Below are 21,901 nucleotides of genomic sequence, written 5' to 3'. Positions count from 1 at the left end.
GTCAGACTGCCATCATGAATTACAAGCATACTCTTCTGCCAGCTGCGGTATCAATCGTACTCCTTTCTTGTCCGCGTATCGATAAAGGGGGATGTTCTTTGTACTTTCCCCCTCCCTAAAGAAGCCTTACGTGGAGATTCGCTTTTGTAAAGAGTTGTTGACACGTTTCAGAAAATAACTACAGTTTCGTCATCCGGCACTCAAAATAGCAATGTGGCGGATTTACAGTACGTGTAGCTTAATCTTAAGTAGAAAATCTGAGAGGTCACTTGAGCTTTCCCTTTTGCTACGATGCGTAATCCAACTCGGCGTATCTGGTAAAGGGCCGCAATATCATTGCATGGCGGAACTTTCAAAGACCATAGCAATCATATCAACATTTGGCCTTTTGTATCCCTTGTCTTAGGACCGCGTTCTCCGGCCTTGATCATCGAACCGTTAAATTGTTCATGTTATCGGTTCTGTTTACAGCCAAATACATCCCGACTATGATGATTGAGGCGCTATAAACGGGTCTTGGGTGGGCAACCGTTACGCGTCTCTGAGGGATGGCCTTGATTTCGGAAGCACGCCCACAATGTCCACGAGAGTTTCGCCCGATATGGTTTCAAGCTCAGCCTGACAACTTTATCATGAAGTTGCGGCTTTTTGTTAGGCGAGGCGATGCTAGTCTGAAGTGTGTACGTAGACTGCTCGGATTCGAGGACTATAAGAAGGCCCCCTCCCGTTCAGAGAACCGAAATCTTTTGTCATATTCTTCACCCATTATTCGTTATCCTTAATACTTTCTTTTATTCTTCTTCTTTATCCTTCTTTTCATCCTTGTTCTTCATTCCTTCCTTTCTCACTCCCCCCCTTTTTTTTAAATCCTTTTTTTGAAGAAAAAAAAATCTTCTTGTCGTCCTCATGCCTCTAGGCAATCCTTATATTCTAATCGTGTCCTTTCGAGAAACTGTTGTTTTTCTCATTTATTTCTCTCTTCTCTTCTTCCTCACTTTTTTATCCTTTTTCGATACTATTGACTCCTTCTTTGACTTTTTTCTCGAGTCTTCCTCCGACCCTCCTCTCGAAGACTCCTTTGATTCTCTTGACCTTGACTTTTAACTCTTTTCATTGTAAAGATGTTGCTCCTTCGAATCATGCAAATTGCCCTTCTCGCGGCTACGTCTACAGCTGCAACCGCGCCCATCTCAAACGCAACAGGCCCAATCCAAGAATTCAACTGGGCCTCCATCGTCCCCAGCCGCAATCTCGAGTACCACGACTGCTACAATGGCTTCAAGTGCGCGCGCCTCTCCGTCCCCCTGGACTGGCGCAACGCCAGCGATGCCCGCCTCGTACACATCGCGATGATAAAGTTGCCGGCTGCTGTGCCCGACGACGACGCTACCTTTGGCGGCACCGTCTTTGTCAACCCGGGCGGTCCTGGGCTCTCAGGAGTGAGCTACCTCGTCGAAAGGGGCATCAACGTCCAAAGACTGCTCGTCGACATCCCAGGCAAGCGACAATATGAGATTGTTTCATTTGACCCTCGAGGTATTGCAAGGACAACGCCATCGGTGGACTGCTTCCGCTCAGACCAACTTGGCCGCACATCCTGGTCTTTGGAAAACCACGGCAGGGGGCCACTCAACACAGAACAAGCCATCGGATACGGCCTAGGCCTCATGGGATTCCAATCTCTGCGATGCAAAGAAGAGGATGCCATGAACCCTGACGGCGAGGCAATGAAGTTTGTCAACACCGCCAGCGTGGCTCGCGACATGGTCGAGATGGTGGACAAGATTGACGAGTTGAGGACGCATAAAAGAGACGAGGCAGCGCTCCCCCGGATCCAGTACATTGGCTGGTCGTACGGCAGTGTCCTGGGCAACTACTTTGCGTCCATGTTCCCCGGCCGCGTTGGACGGATGGTTCTCGACGGCGTGATGGATCCGACAGACTATGCTGCCGGTTCTGTAAGTAGCAATCTACCACCATTCTACAAAACTCACTATATCTAACCAATATTCCAGGGCTGGCTCTCCAACACCAAAGACGCAGACAAGCTCTTCTCCAAGTTCTGGAAGTCGTGCTTCAAAACCGGCAGCTACGAGAAATGCCCCTTTCTCAAGACCGACAAGAACTGGGAAGCCGCCCAGAAACGCTTCCACGAATGGGCCAACCGCCTCGACGTCTACCCCATGGCCGTCAACTCGACTTTGGGCGGGCTCATGGCGCTCAGGGGGGAGGACGTTCGCCGCATCGTCGCCAACGCCATGTACAGCCCTGTGCAGCACTTTCAGCCGCTGGCGAAGGCGCTTCACAAAGGCATGAGGGGGTTCCCGGATCAATGGCCGCAATGGGCCGATCTGGAGGTTCCCAAGCTCGGAGACGCGCTTCGCGGCAAGGACAGCAACGGCTCAGTCTCAGCGATGCCGCAAGTCAAGGACGAGCAGGGCGCGGCGGTTCTCTGCGGCGACGGCCCGGACATCAGCGCCCGCACCATCGCCTGGTGGACGAATCATGTCTCGCAGCAGCGCAAGCAGTCCAAGCTCTTTGGCTTCTCGTGGGCGTCGCTCCGCTTCAGGTGCGCGGCCTGGCCATTCCGCGCCAACTGGGACTTCCAGGGCCCCTTCCGCACGCCCGCCCACAGCGCCAATCTCGAGATGGACCGCCCAGCCGCGCCGCTGCTGTTTCTCGGTTCGAATCTCGATCCCGTGACGCCGTTCGGTGCCGCAAAAGAGGCCGCCAGCAGCCACGCCGGGTCCGTCATCGTGAAGCAGAAGAGCTTTGGCCACACGGCCTGGGCCAGCGCGCCGAGCAAGTGCACCTGGAAGATTGTCTCGGACTATCTCGCACTGGGCACGATGCCCAAGAACGGGACGGTGTGCGAGGCGGACTGCGGGCCGTGGGACGCAAAGTGCAATGCGTTTGAAGTGTCCAAGAAGTTTGACGTTGACGAGACGGCGTGGAATGCCATGTTTGAGGTCAAGCCGCCCGGTCAAGTCAGGCGGACGCCTCTTGGACTGGAGTAGAAGAGTGCCTTGAGTTGGAGTGTTTATGAAGCGTTTACAGCAGCGAGGACAGAAATATTAATGACTTGATACCCATATAGAAGAAAGAACTAGCATATACGGTCAAGGATAACTATTCAGCAGCCCAGTTCCATCTTCCAACATTTTTAGTTGTGACCTACCAAGACAAAACTAGCTATTCTTTGTCAAGTGGAGGGAGATTCAGGCCCATCATCGTCAATGACGAGCATCCGTTTATTGCGCTACCGTACATAAAATACCAGATACTCATACGAGCCACCAACACAAGGGTATATAACAAAGTCACTCCCATTCGACCACCCCAGCAAGCATCCCGTCCTTCAAATAAGCCTCTTCGCTCTTGTATCTTCTCTCTTCCCTCGAGTAGCATATGGCTACCACCTGGCCAGCAAGGCAGATGGGCCAATGAAGAACAACAAGTCCCAAAAAGCACTGCCTACTGATTCCCGAAAACAAAAAAACGAAACTCCTATTGCTCCTATTGCCCACTGCGCCGAACAAACAGTCGTTGCTCCTAATAACAAAGGTACGCCGCCGAGATAGTTTGCTGCTGAGACATGTCCCTGTAAAACTGCGAGTCCATATGCCAGCTCTTGGCACAATACTGGTGAATAGGGGCTGACCCAAATAAGCTCGGCATTGAAAAGAGGATATTACATCATTAATGGGACCCCGCCTGACGGTCTTCTGGAGGCGGCGACGGGGATCGTGGTCTGCGGTTGTACCCAACAACGCCGGGTATGATGCCAAAGAAATTGTGCTGCCAATTCGATCGGCGTGTCTCAGAGGGTTCCACTTCCGCTACGCCTTGCTCAACATCTTCATCGCTGCTGGAAGATGAACCTTCAGCCACTTGCTCATCGTCGTCGTCGTCGCCATCGTCATGGTACGGTTCATATCTAGGGTTGGTCCACGAGCTGCGACCCATGGAACGGACAACGTCTCCCTTGCAGATTGGACATGTTCGTCGACGGGTAGTCAACCATGGAGTGCTTTTTATGCCCGTTAGTCTGATATTCTCAACAAAAAGAAACAAGGAAAACTCACATGCAGTCGGCGTGGAATTCATGGCCGCAAGGAAGCCTCATCACCCTACTCACGCCATCGACATATTCCTCCAGGCAGACGACGCACTCTACCTGTCTTCCCATGTACTTCCTCCATTCCCCTGAGATGGCCCCTCTGTGGTGGCCCGAACGGCCAGCACGATGATTCGTCTGTAGCGCAGACAAGCTGCTGGAAGCTGGAGTGTGAAAATTTGCGCTCTCCAAAGCTCCACTGGCGGTCCTGGATCGAGGTCGTGGTCTGCTGGGTCTGGGGTTGGACTGCAGTAGCGGCGTGGTTGCTGTTGCGCCTGAGGGAGAGGGGACTCTGGGTGACATGCTGGGGGAGCGTGCGACGGTGTGGTAGGTTCTGACGGGCAGTCGCTCGACCACAGACTTGGGTGCTCGCCATCTTCTCCTTCGGATTCTTGCACGCAAAACCAGGAGAGCATATACGATGGAAAGTGTCACCAAGGGGCTGATTACAAGGACAAGGAGGGTATCGAAGAACGGACTGGCGCTACTGGTCGGCGTGATGGTGACCCAGAGACCCTCGTGATGCACAGGATCCTCGTCCTCGTCTAGAATGTCATCCTCATCGTCATCATTGTCAAGCTCAAGAGCCTCGTCTACTTCGTCATCATCGTCGCCAAAGATTCGAGAGATGAGGCCCTTGCCCTTGCCGGATGGCGCGACTCCTCTGAGCTCAAAGGCCGAGGTAGACTCGGTTTCAGCTTCAGACACCTTACGGAGCTTATACTCGCCGCTGCTTGGAGTAATGCTTCCACCCTTGGGCTCGTCGGGGCTCGTCGCCTTGTCAGAGACACCAGTAGCAGAAGAGGCCGGTGCCTTGACATTGCTTAAAACATCCGGGTCCCGCCAGTCTTGAACTCCGATAACGAAGTCGTCACTTCCTGCTTTCGGTTGCTTCGGTTGCTTCTTTTGTTTGGTTAGGCTGGGTCCTGTAACGCTGTCTTTCTCGTCAACTCGATCCTCGACCACCATCCAGTCTATTTGGCCGCTGCTAGGTGGCCGGCTTTCACTGTGGACGCCGCGAGATGATGTGCCCCATTTGAAAAAGCGTGAAAACCAACCGGGCTTATCTTCAACTTCTTTTCGCTTTGTAAACCGATTTTCCTTGGCCAATCTCTTTGACTTCTTCGACCGAGCAGTCTTCGAACCCGAGCTCTTGCTCTTTCTTGCTCTGGAGCCCTGTTGGACTTTCAGCACAGGGTTTCCATTGTCGTCGAGGGTGTCTTCGATAAAACTGCCAGGCTGCGTCAACGAAGACAGCAGTTGTGCGGTCGTCCGAGCGGTAAAGACTGACGGAATGGTCACGTTGTCGACCTCGTCGCCGTGGGCAAACATTTGGATCAGCGGTCCCCCCTTGACGTTGTCGCCCACGATGACGCCAATGGCACCTCTGCGCTGCGCCCACATCACCTTTTCTAAGAATCCACATCCTCCGCGCATTAATAGAACAATCTTTCCCTTGATCTCAGCTCCTTCTTGGATCGATTGGATATCGGCGTGGGAGGATGCAGAGGCGTCTTGTCGAGGGAGGGCGCTGCTAAATCTGACGTGAAGGTGGTTGTCGGTGCCATCGTCAGTAGGAATCTTCAGGTCAAGGCCTGCCCCTGCATCTGAAGCTGGCTTGTCTAGACTTAGAAGATCATCATGCGCCCGGGGATGGCGTGTGGATTTGAAGGCATCGGCGCGTAAGGCAGCTCCGCGAACGCTTTGCTTCAGCGCATGTTTTGCGTCTGCGCCGTCCCAGCCAGGAATGTCGCTGCAGCCGAGCTCCCCGTTGACGTCGAAGCTGTCTTCAGCAAAGCCGCTCCCAACCCACAGCTGCCCGCTCAGACCGCCCGGCGATAGACTGGGCCCGAACGCTGCAGGCCGAGCCGCAAAAGAGGTGCTGTTGTCGTCGGTCAGGCTGATGGCGGCGTTGGGCGGAAACAGCGAGAAGGGCGTGTTGTAGAAGATGAGTCCCCAGATCGATCTGTTGGGTCGGCTCTCAGTGGGGTACCGAGACGATGCGGCGTGTCTGGACGCTGTCGCCGAGCGGAAGAGGAGGAAGAGCGTCGAGGAGATGCAGAACACAAGGATCACGATCCGTGGGGTCCGCATCGTGAGGTGTAGCTGGGGTGGCCGCAGATATATGGGCTTGTTTGCGTTGTTGTTAAATCCTGTTCTGTTTCGCCAAAGATGAGGTTGTTATGCCTCAGCTCAGGAAGAGGCTGACGTCGTCCGGCTGAGACAACCGCATGAGCTCAATGCCGGGCGACAGGATGAGAGGAGAAAAATAGTATCGGATGCGCAGGAAACAACGAGAACAAGAACAAACAGGTAAATCACTTTCTAGAGGGACGATATAAACCACGTAGGACGACGCGCACAAGAGGAACGGTGCGAGAAGGGAAATGGGAAACAGAGTTTGGCGTCCAAAGAGGTATTGAGGAGTAAACAGCACAGGGCGGGGTGGGCAAAGAAGCGCGACGATGGCCCTCTGTACTTAACCAACACGACGCTTACAGCGAGCGGGCGGCAGCGGCGGAGGCCCAGGCCGCTAATAGTGCCAAGGCAGTGGCCTGTAAATGCAACGGTGGCGCTGTAAGTGCCTTGGACGTCCGTTTCCGATGCCCAGGACGAACAGTAGCATTTGTAGCGGCAAAGCGACTTTCCACTACGACTCAATCGCTGCTTTATGGCCTCACAGCCCGTGGAAATATGAAAATTGGCGAGATTCCCATCGCACGATGGCTTTTGCTGCCACTCCCGGCATTTCCCTGATCTGACAGACGGGGCATCGCGGGTTCGGCTTCTGTGATCGAGGCACGCGTTTAGCACGCTTGGCTGTGGGACGATGGGCTGAGAGCTGCTAGCCGGTGGAGCCCTGGACCGCTGCGCTGGGCTGCCTCACCATGAGCTGGAAGCGCTCAGCTCTCTTCAATACTTGCATATAGTTGTGCGACACTCGTGTTGGCCAAAAGCAGCAAGATTCGTCGAAATGAGACAGCATCGCCGTTTCTGCCTTTTTTTGCGGCAAGACTTGTATAGAGCCCAATGCGACACTACCTACCTGAATCAATCAGCCGACAGCAGCAGAATATCAGATTGATACAAAATAAGCGGGACTGCATGTGTGCGCCGGATGGGGACTTGTCTGGAGAAGACATGGATACTAGGTGCTGTATACTACACCAACATCACAGTACATCGAATGGTTGCTGCCTCTCTTCATCTCTGCCCTGCCCATCGCATCTCCTACAACAGACCGCGTTTGCAGCGTCGCATCAAAACGTCGACGGATCAACCTTTTACAGCGATGATCCTACACAAACTACCGTCCTAGCACAAGGGGAGCCGTTCAAGGCCAGAATTAGGTTCTGATGGCCAGCAGAGCTAGGGGCCGCTGTACCCACCAGCCCACTATACGCCTCCACTGCCCTTTGGCTGCTGAGCAACATGAAGAGCTGCATGACGCAACTGCTCGTGACGACATCAGGTGGAGCAGATGGCATGACTTGCTTGCAGCGTTCCATTCCCGGCACTTGTGACTGCATCGGCCAGAGGGCATTTATAATGCAGCTTTTGCGGGCGAGACAGCAGATGGGCAAATATCAAATGCTTTTTACTTTCAAGTTGCGAAAATATGGGAGTAAGTAGTAAGTTTTTGGGGTGCGCACGTGCTCTCATCACAGACGAATACGAAGGGGCTCGATCCCGGCATCTTCACGTCGTATCGTTTGGCCAGGGGCAGCTTTTGCATATTTGATGATTTGCATGTGCTTCCCACTTTTTGTGGTCTATGCTCTGCACATCTGCGATGCACACGAGTGATGGCATTTCCAGTTAGGGATTTAATTGCTTCTTAATACAGAAAAATATCTACAGCAGTAATTGCTGCTTCGTAAATCATAACTCATATGGACTCGGTAATTCTCCAAGCAGTAGCCAACATGATTCTCAACCCAGCGCCTCTAACAGAATCATCCACTCAAACCAGCCAGCTATTTACTAACACAAATGCGCCCATACTATGCTACTCCTGAAAAACTTCTTATATGGCTTTAAAACTCCTCTGATAAGACGCCGCGCATGGTAATGTCGTCGCTGTCATCTCCATCCTCCCCCCTTCCCGCGATCCCATGCCCTCTTTTCGCCCGCCTTGGACCATACCACATCCTCCTCCGTTTTTTCTCGTTGGCTATTGCTTGTCTTCTGAGCCTGATGTTCTGCAATCTCGGCTGCTCTCATCCGTTCTTGTTGGGCCAGTCGCAGCTTCTGGCGGTCCCTAAACGCTTCCACCGGGTCATCGTCATCTGGTAAGACGTCTGTACTTGGATCGTACGAATCAGAAAACCGCCGATCTAGGCCAGACGCTCCCCCAACGGTCCCCCGTCCACGGTATTTAGGAGGCGGGGCAGGTCCAATTAATTCTTCCAAGGGATCTGACTCGTCGCCATCATTTCTATCACGAGCATCTATTGTAGGCTGCTTCGCAGTAGCTAAAGGAGAGCGGCTCCGATGTTTGCTTCTCTTCGTTCGAGGTGATCGAGAACGTCGGCGGCGGCGGGGCGACCTTGATCGATCTCTTTCGCGATCGCGAGAGTGTCGACGTTTATGTTCCGGAGAGTGATCGCGGTGCCTTTTTCGAGAGCTCCGTGACTTATCTTCATGGCGAGACCTTCGCTCGTCGTCCTGGGGGCTTCTTGACAGTCGGCCATAGTCTTTCTTTGATTTGCGACGATCAGAGGTTGCATCTCTATCACGATGCGACGACCGATGCGAAGGGCGATCGCCATCACTCCTATTCTTCAATCTTCCTTCGCTAGCAGTCGGCTTCGTATCGTCGTCGCGTTTGTGTCTTGGCCCACCTAAAATGGATTGGATGCTTCCAAGCTGCCGCTTCCGTATATCCCTGGGAGTTGGATCCGTCTTGAGTCGTTTGACCTCTTCCGCGCGTTCCAGGTCCTTCAGCCTCGCTCTTGATTCAGCCGCTTCCTTGGCAAGCAGCGCTTTGTTGTGCGAATCCGTTTCATTGATTATGTTCCTCAAGAATCTCGTATTCGGTTTCAGCGAGTTGGACGGCCTTTCTCTCCGTCAGAATGATGCCCCATACGCAGAATCGCGAGCTGTATTACTTATTTTTGGTGTTGAAAGCTTCCATACCCATTGCAGAGTATTTCAGCGAGCAGTCGCTGGCCTCCTTGGCCAAAAGGCCGGCGACATATTCGTCGGTGAGGAACTCGTCGTTTGGCATGGGAAAAGCAGAGTAATGCGCCTGGTTAAAGATGAGAATGCTTGTGACGTCCGTGATGTAACAGTAAATCTGGGTTGTTGAGGAATCAGGGTCCAGCAAACAAGTTCGCAAAGGTGACTCAGCGAGACCCCTGTTGATAAGATAAGCAGTGCATATAGCGCTAAACTGTATTGGGGTCTGTGTCAACACGCTGCATCAACTCTGCTTCACTCACAGGCGCTGGCGATACTCGACCTTACTGTAGAAGAGAAAGAAAGGCTCTCACTGTATCAAATTGCTCCGTGAAGTGGCCTTTGTCTTCTGCACTGCAACATGAGCACGAAAACGCCGGAAAAGGTGCTCGAGGCTCTTCGCCGTCTCCAGGAGAAAAATGAGCTCTCCATCATCAAATTGAGCGAGCCAATCTCAAATTCTACGCCAAACGATGCCCGCCAGCGCATCTCCGACGCGTCCAACACGTCCATTGACGGCCCCTCTCCAACCAGCCTGGACGCAGATCTTATTCATTACAAAGAGCTCTTTTCCAAACTCCGATTTTCCTATGTCGAGCAAGTGACAAAGGAGAAGTTTATCCGCGCAATCGTAGGCGATCCGCCACTCATAGTCACGCTTCAGGAGAACCTGGATCTTGAGCGGGAAAATGCAGAGGCCAAAGCGCAACTTAAGAATCTCAAGTTGGAGGTGGCAGACATGGTTTCCGACTTGGAAGCCAGAGGGCGAGACTTGAGCAAGCGATACGAAAAGATTCAGCTGGAGACTGTGCGGCTAGAAGAGCTGCCTGCTAAGATAATCGAGTTGGAGAATCGCATCAAAGAGCTCAAGGACCAGAATGAAGGGTCAGATGCGGACCCAAAACTGCAACTGCCTCTTGCAAAGACGCTCAGCCTCGTTTCGAAGCGAAAGGCCGAGCAGCAAGAGCTCGCGCGAGAGCTTGAGGCGCTGCAATCCAGGGTTCCCAGGAAGAGAAAGGAAGTAGAGAGACTGCAGGCTGAGTTGCAGCCGTTGGAGGTGAAACGACATAATAGCACTACGGCTGCGCGTGAAGCCCAGAGGAGGAAAGAGGCCGCTCTTGGTGGAGTTGCGGATGATCTCGAGCAGAGAGCTCGATGGTGGAGAGCCAGCGAGAGCATGTTGAAGCAGGTCCTTGACATCAAGCCATGATGCAAAGGAGCGTCGATTGACGGCATTACACGAGCATGATTTATAGAGGTTTACATGAGTTTGTTTGGCGTTTATGGGGTTGCTCAGATACTGCAATGCTTGGGTTATAGGGGCGTTGGGAGGCTTTTGACGGCCTTGGATGGAAAGTATTTTGGGGAAATTTTTCTGTATATAGTATAAGAAGGGCTTATACTCAACAAGAGGAATATTTAACAACAGGACTTTAATACATTGAGGTATCTACTTGTACTTTTGTTGTTGCATTACACATCAGTTCCAGCTAGCTTGCGCCTTTGTTCTAGTCATGCCCATTTCGAGAACAAGAGATATGTTGATCGCTTTACAATTCCTCTTCTCACTTATCACAGATGAGGAAAGCAACGACTGATGTATCCAATCATCATCATGAAGGCCCTTTCAAGCAACATCATAACATCCGTTTTATCGAGTGTTACGAGGGACATGAAATGTAGTCCATACTCAGCGCGCAAGAAGCTGAAACATATGTCCTTGGTTTGTTGGAATAGGCGCCTAGATTAAGCAAATCCCATGAATAATTGAAATGTAGAAATCTATCAATGTCTATAATTAATCATGTGGTATTAAACATGATCAGCGAAGCTTTACCATGAACTCGTGGCATAGAGTTTGAAGCCATATCACATTCATGGCGCCAAATAGGCCATAAGATGACTTTGCATTTTGAAGCTTCCAAAGGTGCGCTACTGGTAACTTTAGATGCCAATATGGAAATCATTTGCAATCGTACGGATATCAATATCGACGATAGAGATGAGCTATTAAAGCGAGCTGATTCTTTGCTTTTGATGCTGTGTAGAACGAGCGGTAGGGATTTGAAATGAAATATAAAAGATGATCATCTTTCAATGTGAGTAATGACTGCACTATCCATACGTTTTGATCAAAATACTCGCAGATAGATTGCAGAATAGTAATTACGTTTAGTTTCGTGTTGGATACATGGATAAATGTTCAAAGGCATTTGTCGTGTCCCATTGAATCTACACGAAATTATATAGCAATGTAAAACCAGGAACACAAGCACAAGAAAAATGTAGATGTTAATCTATATATCCATAAGTGAAAACTCCTTGTAGGACTATTTTACTCAAAAAGCCCTTGCCTCAATGCTCATCTGCTTTCTCGAGGCTAACAAGATATCATCACTCTAGCATTAATTATTCAAATCAAGAGAATTGTCATGTATAATTGACTAAAATGACCACGGCTTGCTATTCCTTCAAATTCAATAACCAAAAAAATTTACTCGTTGCATTTATTAGTCTAACAGAAGAAATCTTTATAACCACAATCCATAGCTCCCTCCTTTCTTACTCGCTTTCTGATCTTTCCCCGATCCTTGAGGTACAGATTTTGATCTCGATGAGGCATAATAACAGCCATTTCGTCATTTAATGCATATATTCTGTTCTTCTATCACCACGATGAGCTGACTCGCATGCTAAAAACTATTGGTATAGCTCTTTGCCAAATCTCAGCCTCATCCTTGGAAACAATTCACGCACGCGACACACGCTTAGCAAACTCAAACGCAGCAACAACATGCGTCGTGACAAACATTCCCCTCAGCCAAAAGAGCAATTAATTGGCCAAAGAAGCTACCTAAGCAAAGCAACACTATGGAAAAGCCCACTATGGAAAGCCTCCGTCGGAACACCATAGACGTCGGAAAGATACCGGAGACAAGAGTGGGCAGGCCAGCCAGCCAAAGCTGAAAACGAGGCTTGTCCCGACCTTCTGGTTATCGGTCTACCCCGCAAAGTCTGATTCCTAATAGCGCCCAGCCTCGCCGGCGAGAGGCCAATCGAGGATGCGGATCGCCCTTCTTTGGCGGTGCGGCTGGACCGTTAACGAAGCCTCCCAGCAATCAGAGCAAGCCGGCGTCGAGTTTGGCACACGTGCCTCCTGAAAAGCACGTTTTGCTCGTGCGGAAAAAAATCGACCGCTTGTTTTCCCTGGGAGCCAATAGACATCTAGGTGGAAATGGCTGTTTTGGAACAGAGGAGGGAGAGCCCCTCGATTTGCGAGTCATGGCTGTTGTCCGAGATCGACCAGTCATACGATATACTTGAGGATTTTCCTGGGTATACCTATGCTTACCTTACCTTGCAGACGGGATAAAAAGTATCTTTTTCTTGTCAGCGTAACTCTAATATTAGTATTTGGCAATGCGTCCTCATTTAAGCTTGTCATCGGAGGTCGCCGACCGGCAAGACACCAAAATCTCCGAGGAACGGTAGCAGCCCCTGACCAAGAAACTGTGATGTCAGGGCCACCAAGTTCAGATTTTTTTTTTCCATTGATGAAAGAAAATCCCCAGAAGCGTTCTTTAACGCCCCGACTCGAGTCGAGAAGACGCCCTTTATTTTGAGAGAGCCAATAGTGGAATTTGAGAGAGTCCCTGGGCGCTTGAGGGGCAGAGGGGAAATCGAATTCGGAGGGAGGGGTGTGAGTTAAACAGAATGGCCAATTAATAATTGACTAGATAAAATGAATATTGAATAAAATAAAATAAAACAGATAAATCGAGCAACAAGCAAATGGCAATGGCAAACGACTTTCCATCTAGTGTTATCGTAGACCCAAGTTACCGGGCACAAACTTCAAACTACCCACTTAAGGATTCGGCAAAGAAAGGCTATGTCTCTCGTTGCATCGAATGAGGGCATAATAGGGCTGAGTGAGGGTGGGGAGGGAGCTTTACTTGTTTTTTTAGAGCTATCTCGCAAGTTTTCATTGCTTTTCTACAAACTCGCTGGCGCTGAGTAAAGCTGCATTTGAGGCTTAAGCCACCGCCAGCTGATTGAGACTGGGTGGAATGGAGCCATCTACGGTGATTGGATGAACAGCAATGACGGACATGTATTTAATCTGGTATTTATATCAAGGTTTGGTTAGTGCTTGGACAAGCTCATCCTCTGGATGATCTTCAGCCCGCTCTTCCTGACTCATGCTGAAGTTGGAGGAGCAGGTCTGCATGTCAAATTGTCGAGATCGTGTGAGAGCTTGTTTAGTAGTGCAGTATTTTTGGACCCTTCTCGACTATTTTTCCTTGACAGGTGAAGATCTTGTGGCAATCACGGCCGTTTGCAGCCGCTGCTTGGAACCATCATGACATGACACTTGTTGGCGATCCCATCTATCAAAGCCGGGCGACATCATGACGCTTGTAGAGCAACGGAGCAACGATTTACGGTAGAATCAGCCCACATAATACGCCCTTGATGGTAATAGATGATCAAAAGTCTTTGCGTCAGGGCAAACGTTTGGTTCTAAACACCGCCTCGCTGTATGCAGCCAATTCACAGCCATCAAGCACAACAACCGCCAAAAAGGCAAGCTTTATTCTTTGACTCGCATTTTAGCCTGGTACCGAGCTCTCGGCATCGGCATTATCTTCCCCCACACCCTCATGCCATTCGGAATAAGCTCTTAACTCTATATGCAACCACCACCGTTAGCCGAAATACCTATCTAAGCATCGCCGACAAGGCTGAGGAATGAGACAGGCTCTTAACACCGTCCAGGTGAAGTAAGGTGCTACAGTGGCCATCCTTAAGTCATGAGGAATCAGTGTTGATGCAAGAGGGAGCGTGTAAGAGGGGTAGGACAGCCTGTAGCACAAACGATGAGGGAGGGAATCTATGCGAGCAGACCAGTAAGAGAGAGGCAGAAGGAAGCTTGCTGCATCAAAAGGAAGAACTATGAGCTACTACGACGGATTCATCACAAATTCGGACCCAGGCGAAGGATCATTTCGTCCGTCGAAAGCCACGTTGAGCTGCAGAGCTCGGCACAGGGATTCCGATGTCAACCTATCACCGCAAGGAACGCGCACCATTCCGCTAATCTTGAACCCTGTTCCAGATAAAGAAAGTGCCGTATGTTCGTTTAAAAGAGCTTCTTTGGAGCTCTTGAGTCGGCGACAAGCACAGTGAAAAGCAATTAAAAGTCCGAAGCAAGCCAAGATGAGCTAAGAAAGAATGTGGAAGCTTTTCCACAACTGCCGCACTTGGCAAAGACTGGACTTAATATTTCAACTAGTATTCATTTTTTGCTCTCGCCTGTTTTTATTCTTTGGTAAGACGCCACCGATGTTTTGGATTTGTGCCCGGCTGGCTGGTGCTGCCCGTAGGAAGAAAAAAGAAAAAAGCTAAATCATTGAATTTAAAATCCAATTTTGCTGGCGAGCTAGGCGAATATGAGGGAGGGGGCGTGTAAGAGCTAGACTCAAGCCTCTTTTCTGTGTCAGCGCGGAGAGACTCTTTTTTTTGTTTTTTTTTTTCAGCCCCTGGTGTTTAGTAGCTTTGGCTTTTTCGATTTGTTATTGTTGCTTTTGTTTTTTAAATCTTGTTGTTTTGAACAAAAAAAATAAGCGAGGCTCATATTGGGTAAAAACATCAAGAGGGACCAATCGATAATCACATGTATCATCAATATATTGCTGCACATGTGCACTATCATACGAGTAGGCTATTGACCCGCTCCCCACGTTTCCATGGTATCTGTCATCGCTCTCACCACATCAGGTCCGCTTGGTGATACGCGTATCCACAATTCGAGCCCTGGAGCTACATGCTACTGCAAGTAGGTACATGCTGTATATACCGTAGTGTCTTACATCGAGCAGGGTGCCGTGCTGATGATAGGGATCGTGATGCCAGCAGAAGACGCTTCCATCAGGCAGCTGCTGCGCCCAAGTTACGCCTCCGTTTTTGGACCTTTCGTGCCATTCTGGGGGGCGGCAGGATTCTGTCTGAATAGTGATACTAATTAACACAGCTTAATCCTTTGCAGAGCATGTACTTGCACATGGCTCGTGGCTATTGACGGAGTTAACACAGCAGTCCCAAGCTCCCAAACTCCGCTGAGTCAATGGGCGTATCCACGTGCCAATCATGGCTGAAAAGCAGGGGTCCCGTCCGGTAAGCTTTAGAGCTTGTCATTTCATCGCCATGAGTGGAGAGGACGCCGACTCGAGACGCCACTGTGAAAGAGTTTACTTGAAACAGCGATGAAGAGGCTCGACGAGGACACACTGGGCGACACGCGGGCTGCGACGTGTTTGATTCGTTCGGCGATTTCGATTTCCAACCCATGACAAACAAGGCGAGCGATGCGCCGAGCTGCCAATGCTGGGCAATTTGTCTAGCCAGCAGCAGCTTTGAGGGTTTCAGGGTTCTTGGTGTAATTAGCTTGTTCTCGCTCGTTCGACTAACAAAAGGCGATGCGGCTAACACGCCTACTTACCATACCCATACTCCGGAATACCTACAAGCTGGCACCTCGCGAACCAATGAGCAAGAGGCGTTTCCGTACGGGCACTGTCATGCCGGTTCCAGACATGGCTTTGCGAACTAAGAGCACATATGGATATTTGATTTGTTAAGCCGCGGGCAGGGCTGACAAAACAGTGGCTTTTGGGCTGAAAGACATATTAAGCCAGCGCGCGCCAAAGAACGAAACGTGTGAAGCGCCGTGCGGCGATTGAGTGGGAGGAGCATGAGGCAGGGCTTTTTTTTTGGAATGCATGTATGTAATGCTGTAATGCATGCAATGCCCCCTTGTTGATTGCTATGCTGTGTATTCGTGTATACTTAGTCTGTCCGCACTCCGCATAAAAGAAGCAAGTGGTGGTGTAAAACGGTATGTTGCAACAGGCCGAGCTGGCGGGTCAAAGTCCGCTGAATAAACAACCAAGCCATTAAATTGTTTTAAAATATTTATTTATTTATTTTATATACCAACTACTCCTATTTACAAGGGGGGGTATCCATGGCAAAGGACGGAGACTATATGCACAGACGCACTTGTTGTTTGATTTAAAAGGATGACAAAACGAGCATCAACAGGCTGAACAAGACCCTGATGGGCATGGAGTCGGGAATGAATAGCTGACCGATGGTGGAGAGGGGAAATGCAGGGCGTCGGCGGGAACACGCCGTCCTCCGTGCGGGCTTTGCTTGAATCGTGATCCTGATCCTGATCCTGATCCATGGAGCTGGGTCTTGCGAGCATGTACGTGTACCTTTGTATATCCATCCATCAGTGCGAATGCGAGATAAGGAGCGAACAAGAGAGAAGGAGACAAGCCCTTTACGTGTATTTGCTCGCCGAGGAGGAATAGGCTATTCTGTCGTACAGCCCTGGACCCGGGACCCCCTCCATCTCCAATCCCAGGAATCGTATCTTGCGCAAGCCACAAACAAGTGGGCAGAAGCTGTCTGTTCGCCCGCGAGGTACCAGCGCGGGCTTCATTAGTAAAGCAAGCCCGGCTACCCACTCGTGGAGCTTAATGTGGGTTAAATCGCAAACTTATTTTTTTTGTTTTAATTGGTATATGCCTGTAATAGCTGCTATGGGTGTGCGCCCTTCTGTTTCTCACCAGCTTTCTGGATCGAGTAAAACCGCTGCATCGTTTATCCACCGAGCAGTCGTTATTTGAGATGCTGCTACAGGATCCCATCACTGCTAGTAGTTATCACGCTTTTTGCAATACGCATCTGCATTTTCAGCCTAGTACTTGCATGTACTACATGTACTTGCCTAGCCACGAGCTGGTTCGATCCTCTTGCAAATAACGTGTACACCCCGCAAAGGCAAAGTATATACAGCCCCCAAGCCCACTGCCCTGCTGTTTCTACACGCCCCTTCTTGGAAAGCCATGCGAGAAAAAGAAGGGAAAAAACGAAGGTCCAGGCCCCGTTTCTTGCCTGACCCGGCGGCGTTCGGAGTCTTGCGAAGGTCCGGGTCCGGGAACCTGACGCCGGGTGGCCTGTTGCCGCTTTGAGCCGTAGCTTGACAAAGCCCAACCCCGACTGGCTGCAGAACATCTACAGCAAATATACCTACATGTCCATGGAAAAGAACTGTACTGCAGATTCTACAGGCAGGTTATGGAATGCCTGCTGTCGTCGCAGTGCATGCGCGTGGGCGGTCACGCTTCCGTCTCGATTCGGCCATTGGACCTCGGTCGGAGTTGACGACGTGCCCGTTCAACAAGGGGGTGGCCGACATGAAGGCGTGCCGCTCTGTATAACAATTGTCTCGTCCCGTGCATGCAAAATATCATACTATACACGCGCAATCAGATCAGATTCCTATATTAATTGGAAACTAATAGCAGCTAGAATAATCATAAACGCAGGGGAAAGGGGTGGGTGGAAGAAGAAGTAGAAGAAAAGTCCACGGACAACTTCCCGCTTCTAAGCTATTAGTTGCGGACATATGATCGCCGAAGACGTCTTGACTCCGTGGCATTATTTATTTTCTTCAATTTTTTTTTATTATTCTTCTTCAACTAACTATCAACTCCGTGGACTTGTACGGGCCCTTCCTTTTCTCTCTAATTCGACAGCAACCTTGAGCAAAAGACCGCAACTATTGCGGGCTTTTGCGGGGTCTTTGCAGGACTGGAGGAGGCGACTCGCAGAACGACAGGTCGGATATCTGAAGCTGGAGTTGCATTTACATGAGTAACCCGGCCAATTGGTCATACACGTACCCACGCGGATCGCCATGCTTGATTTTTAAGCTAATTTCTTGCTTTCTTGAATTTTTTTTTCCATCTTTTCTTTGACCGGTGCTAGAGAGCTTCTAGTTTCCAGTTAGCGATATGTGGATAACTGCAGAATATCCCATCCAACTTCCTTAGCAATACTTGGCTGCTGTAGCTGTCCTGTAGCCGCAAAATCGCCGTCGCCCGTTGACTCAGTGCAAAAAGGCACAACTGCCGAGCCCAGCAAAAGAATTTCTGCCTGCTAGGTAGGATTCTGCATCCAGCAATTGCCACTTTTGGCTTCACTGCAACGGGCTTCTGTTCAGATCGCAATTAACTGCCGAAGTCAAAGGTACCAGGCCAAAGCAGCTCTTTAGGCGCCGACGCCATGTGTACTGGAAACTGCTGAAAATCACACACTCACAAAACCCCGCTGGAAAAACGCTCCTGCTAGTGATGGATTAGCTAGTGCTACCTGCTAAGCTTGTGTGCTTTGTATGCTGCTTGCGGATGGATATTTCCGACCTTGGAGCTCACGAGATTAATTCCTTACTCCGTTTTTCTTGATGTTTTGTCAGCGGCGGAAACTTTTTTGACACGCCGGGGGCCAGTTTTTTTCGTGAATCCTCTTTCTATGGCCCTTTATCGTTCATCTCGTCTTCCATTGGCTCTTTTCCCTTTCATTTAGCTAGCCTTGTGTTTTCTCCGTTCTCGAATTTGAAATATTTGCTCTTGTTTTTTTTTTTATCTCCGATGGGTCACATCGTTGGATTCGTAGATAGCTCCGGACATTGGTCTGGGTATAAGGCACGGGGATAATAACGTCAAATCGAACGGCGACAAAAACAAAAAGAGAAATCTCCATAGCACTGCTACCGTAACACAAGGCTCCATCGGCTCTGTCTCTCTCTTACACGTAATTTTACCAAAAGTGTGCCTCATTTTGCCTCCCCCATGTTCTGGGCGTGTGCCGATTCTGATACAAGTTACAGCAGTAGCGGGGAAACAAAGGCCAGATGAGATTGAGATGAGAAAGAATGAGAGGTGGGATCATGGAAGGAATTCCTTCTCACTGGGTTCTCGGCAATCCGTGAAAAAAAAAAAAGTGGGATGACAAACCATGCTGCGTTTGTTGACAAACTCCGATACCATTGCCCGAAAGTGGATGTTGCAGACATCAAAGCAGAAGAAAAGCCCCGAGCACAAAATATTCCTAGGGCGGAGAAAAAAAATTTGTATTAACAAGCAGCAAAAAGCTCATTTGATAGAACAATTTCAAATTTAGGAAAAAACGAGCCTTTACGGGCAAACCCCCCTAATGCACATGTGCAAGCACCAATGCTCACATTGGTCCTAGACCATAATCCCAACTGCGTGTTCCCCCCCCCGAGACACAAATCCCTACCGCAGAAACTAGCAGTTATACGATCCCCCCCGAGACCGAAGGAAAAACCAATAATCAAACTAGGGCCATCTTGGGTATTTAGACGAATAAGCTTGACGAACGCATGTGTGGCTGAGGGGGCTTGGCTGTTTTGCTCATCCAAAATCTCCGTGACAGATCCCCTTTTTTTTATGAGACGTCGATTCTTTAGGGGGTGCGCGTGCCGTTGCCCGTGACGTGTCTGAGTAGAAACAAGTTCTAGATGTTGAAAAAGAAGGCCCCATCTTCAGCGCCCAGAGAAGCTGGGCTAATTGAGGCTGCTGCAATGAAGCATGTAAGCCCTACGCCTGCGCTGCACGTAAGTATACCGAGAGTCAAGAATAGTAATAGACCAGGCTAATGAAAAACGATATTCTAATCAAACATGCCATAAATGGCGTCTTAGCTCGGACTAAATATAAGACATAAAAAATGCAATTGACAAATTAACGATCACAGCAAGCGAATGACAAATCAATGTGTATAGTAGATGAATATTTTTTTTTCCTTTATGTTTTGTTTTGAATTACTTCAGGCTGTGACACCGTAGTGCCATCGTTCTATGGTTGTGAAAAGCTCTGTTTGCTTAAGTGGTCATCCCAGTAAATGCTCCCATATAGTCAAGTAGATCCGACCTTTGCCTCCCGCCGTATTCACACACTCCCCCCCTCTTTCTTCCCAAAAAGACAAATAAATAGAAGAGAAAAAAAAAAACGTTCTATATCCCAAAATCCTTTGCTGTCCGAAACTCCATGAAAACACCACAAGATTATGCGGGAAGAAAGAAGAAAGAAATGCTTCACATGAAGAAGATGTAAAAAAGTGATCGTTAAGAATTGAAGGTGTCGGATATCCCCATAGGCCACACTATGCATGAATAATGAGTGTGGGCTTGCCATGAAATTGAATAAGTCGTAACATAAAAGACGTCAAGAACCATGTTATTACACATTGGTACAACTGAAATGAATGCTTTGCCGCCCGAACCCAAAGAAAAAAGTCGCTATCAAGATTTTTTTTTTTGTTGTAATTTTTTTTTTCGTCTTGTTCTTTCATTTACAGTCGCATCGACTCATCGTCGTAGCCACTATAGATCATGGGGTCGCTCAAGCCCATCATGACGTTGGGGTTGGACACGGCAGACAGGACGTGGGGCTTGATGGTGCCAAAGTCGTTTCCAGTGAGGCCAGGGCCCATCATGCTCATGCCCTGGAACATGCCAGTCTGTTGAAAGTACTGCATGGTCATCTCGGGGGGGCACGGCGGCCTTGATCGTCCAGTCGGGGAACGTCGACAGGCTCGGTGACTGCGTGGCGAACAGGGCAGTGGTGTCGAGATCGGGGGGTGCAGATCGGCTGAACTCGAAGTCGGCGCTGCCGGCGTAGCTCTGGGGAGACATGGTCATCGGGTTGTGGCTGCCAAAGGCTTGCCGGCGGTAGTCGAGCTCGATGTCGGAGTGGTCGAGTTCTGACGAGGAGGCGCGGTCGGTGCGGTTGTACATGGGCGAGTCCGTCTCCTTGGTGTCCTTGTGCTGGGCTTCCGAGTCGTGGTGCTGCTGCTCTTCCAGCTGGCGGGCGAGCTCAGCCATGCCGGCCTCGTCCTCGGGGAAGACTGAGTGCACAGGAAGATCAATGTCGCTATTCGGTCGGATGCATCCCAGCTTCTGTGCAATGTCGTGGATCACGGGCTGGCGGCGCTCGTTCAGCTCGGGTTCGCCAAGATCCCAGGTCTGGCCATTCCTAAGCATAGAGTACAGCTTGTGGACAGTAGCAATAAGAGCGAATTGAGTGTTCTCGAGAACCTCGGCGTATCTGTCCACGTATTCATGTCAGTTGGTTGTTGATTGACAAGTGAGTTCAAGGTCATCACTCTGGCTCCACTTACCCTCGGGGGGAGCTGCTTGTATTCCATCTTCTTGCGGACGCCGGCGGTGCAAACGAGGCCATCGTCCTTACACCTCTTACACGGGAATTCGCCATCGCACTATAAGACAAGTCAGTAAGAGAGAAGCCACCGATGGATGAGAGGAGCGGCTGCATACCTTTGTCTTCTTCATCCGACATCTCTCGCAGGCCTTCCAAACACGCTTATGTCTCCCATCCATGCCCGTGTGTGTGACTTGTTCGTGGTGGTGCACGGCAGCGGCGCCAGAGCCGGCACGCTTTGATGTTCGGTGGGCGGGCTTAACGGACTTTGTACTTGAGCCGGTGCCCTTTCTGGATAGCATGGTGGGCTTTTCCTCCGCGGGAGGCGAAGGCAGAGTGTGAGCTACCATGTTGAATTGTTGTGATTTATATGAAATGGAAGTTGTGGTATTATGGATTATACGCAAGGAGCTGCTTTCCTTGGTAGTTGTCGATTGTTGATGGAAAAGGAAGGACACAAGGAGGTATCCCACAATGCAAATGTCTTTTAACCAAAAGTCCTCAT

General features: G+C 49.9%; 5 protein-coding genes across 5 annotated transcripts; 2 read left to right on the top strand and 3 right to left on the bottom strand.

Annotated features, from left to right (window-relative positions):
- Positions 1-773: 773 nt before the first annotated feature.
- Positions 774-6,792, bottom strand: TrAtP1_008947 (uncharacterized protein). Its single transcript, XM_014087130.2, has 2 exons — positions 4,086-6,792; positions 774-4,030 (listed from the first exon to the last, which is right to left on the bottom strand). The coding sequence occupies exons 1-2, from the start codon at positions 6,209-6,211 to the stop codon at positions 3,700-3,702; spliced, it is 2,457 nt and encodes an 818-aa protein (XP_013942605.2). The 5' UTR covers positions 6,212-6,792; the 3' UTR covers positions 774-3,699.
- Positions 1,140-3,017, top strand: TrAtP1_008948 (uncharacterized protein; the record flags this gene model as incomplete). The annotated part of the gene is made up of 2 exons (XM_014087131.2): positions 1,140-1,958; positions 2,016-3,017. 2 exons carry the CDS (start codon positions 1,140-1,142, stop codon positions 3,015-3,017), a joined length of 1,821 nt encoding a protein of 606 aa, XP_013942606.2.
- Positions 6,793-8,200: 1,408 nt separating the features above from the next.
- On the bottom strand, positions 8,201-9,347 carry TrAtP1_008946 (uncharacterized protein; the record flags this gene model as incomplete). The annotated part of the gene is made up of 2 exons (XM_014087129.2): positions 8,201-9,176; positions 9,229-9,347. The coding sequence occupies 2 exons, from the start codon at positions 9,345-9,347 to the stop codon at positions 8,201-8,203; spliced, it is 1,095 nt and encodes a 364-aa protein (XP_013942604.2).
- Positions 9,348-9,659: 312 nt separating this feature from the next.
- TrAtP1_008945 (uncharacterized protein) lies at positions 9,660-10,508 on the top strand (the record flags this gene model as incomplete). The annotated part of the gene is made up of 1 exon (XM_014086343.2): positions 9,660-10,508. One exon carries the CDS (start codon positions 9,660-9,662, stop codon positions 10,506-10,508), a length of 849 nt encoding a protein of 282 aa, XP_013941818.1.
- A 10,050-nt stretch (positions 10,509-20,558) lies between these two features.
- TrAtP1_008944 (uncharacterized protein) lies at positions 20,559-21,218 on the bottom strand (the record flags this gene model as incomplete). The annotated part of the gene is made up of 1 exon (XM_014087126.2): positions 20,559-21,218. One exon carries the CDS (start codon positions 21,216-21,218, stop codon positions 20,559-20,561), a length of 660 nt encoding a protein of 219 aa, XP_013942601.2.
- Positions 21,219-21,901: the final 683 nt, after the last annotated feature.

This window comes from Trichoderma atroviride, chromosome 4 (assembly GCF_020647795.1).
Source record: "Trichoderma atroviride chromosome 4, complete sequence".
In the NCBI taxonomy this organism is placed as follows: domain Eukaryota; kingdom Fungi; phylum Ascomycota; class Sordariomycetes; order Hypocreales; family Hypocreaceae; genus Trichoderma; species Trichoderma atroviride.
Note: the sequence above shows the minus strand (reverse complement) of the source record. Positions and strands in the feature narration are given on the sequence as shown.

Excerpts from the sequence above, each read along its gene's own strand:
- TrAtP1_008947 (XM_014087130.2), bottom strand. The coding sequence starts at position 6,211 with ATGCGGACCCCACGGATCGTGATCCTTGTGTTCTGCATCTCCTCGACG. Across the intron at positions 4,031-4,085 it reads GAATTCCACGCCGACTGCAT|CACTCCATGGTTGACTACCC; the intron begins GTGAGTTTTCCT and ends GGGCATAAAAAG.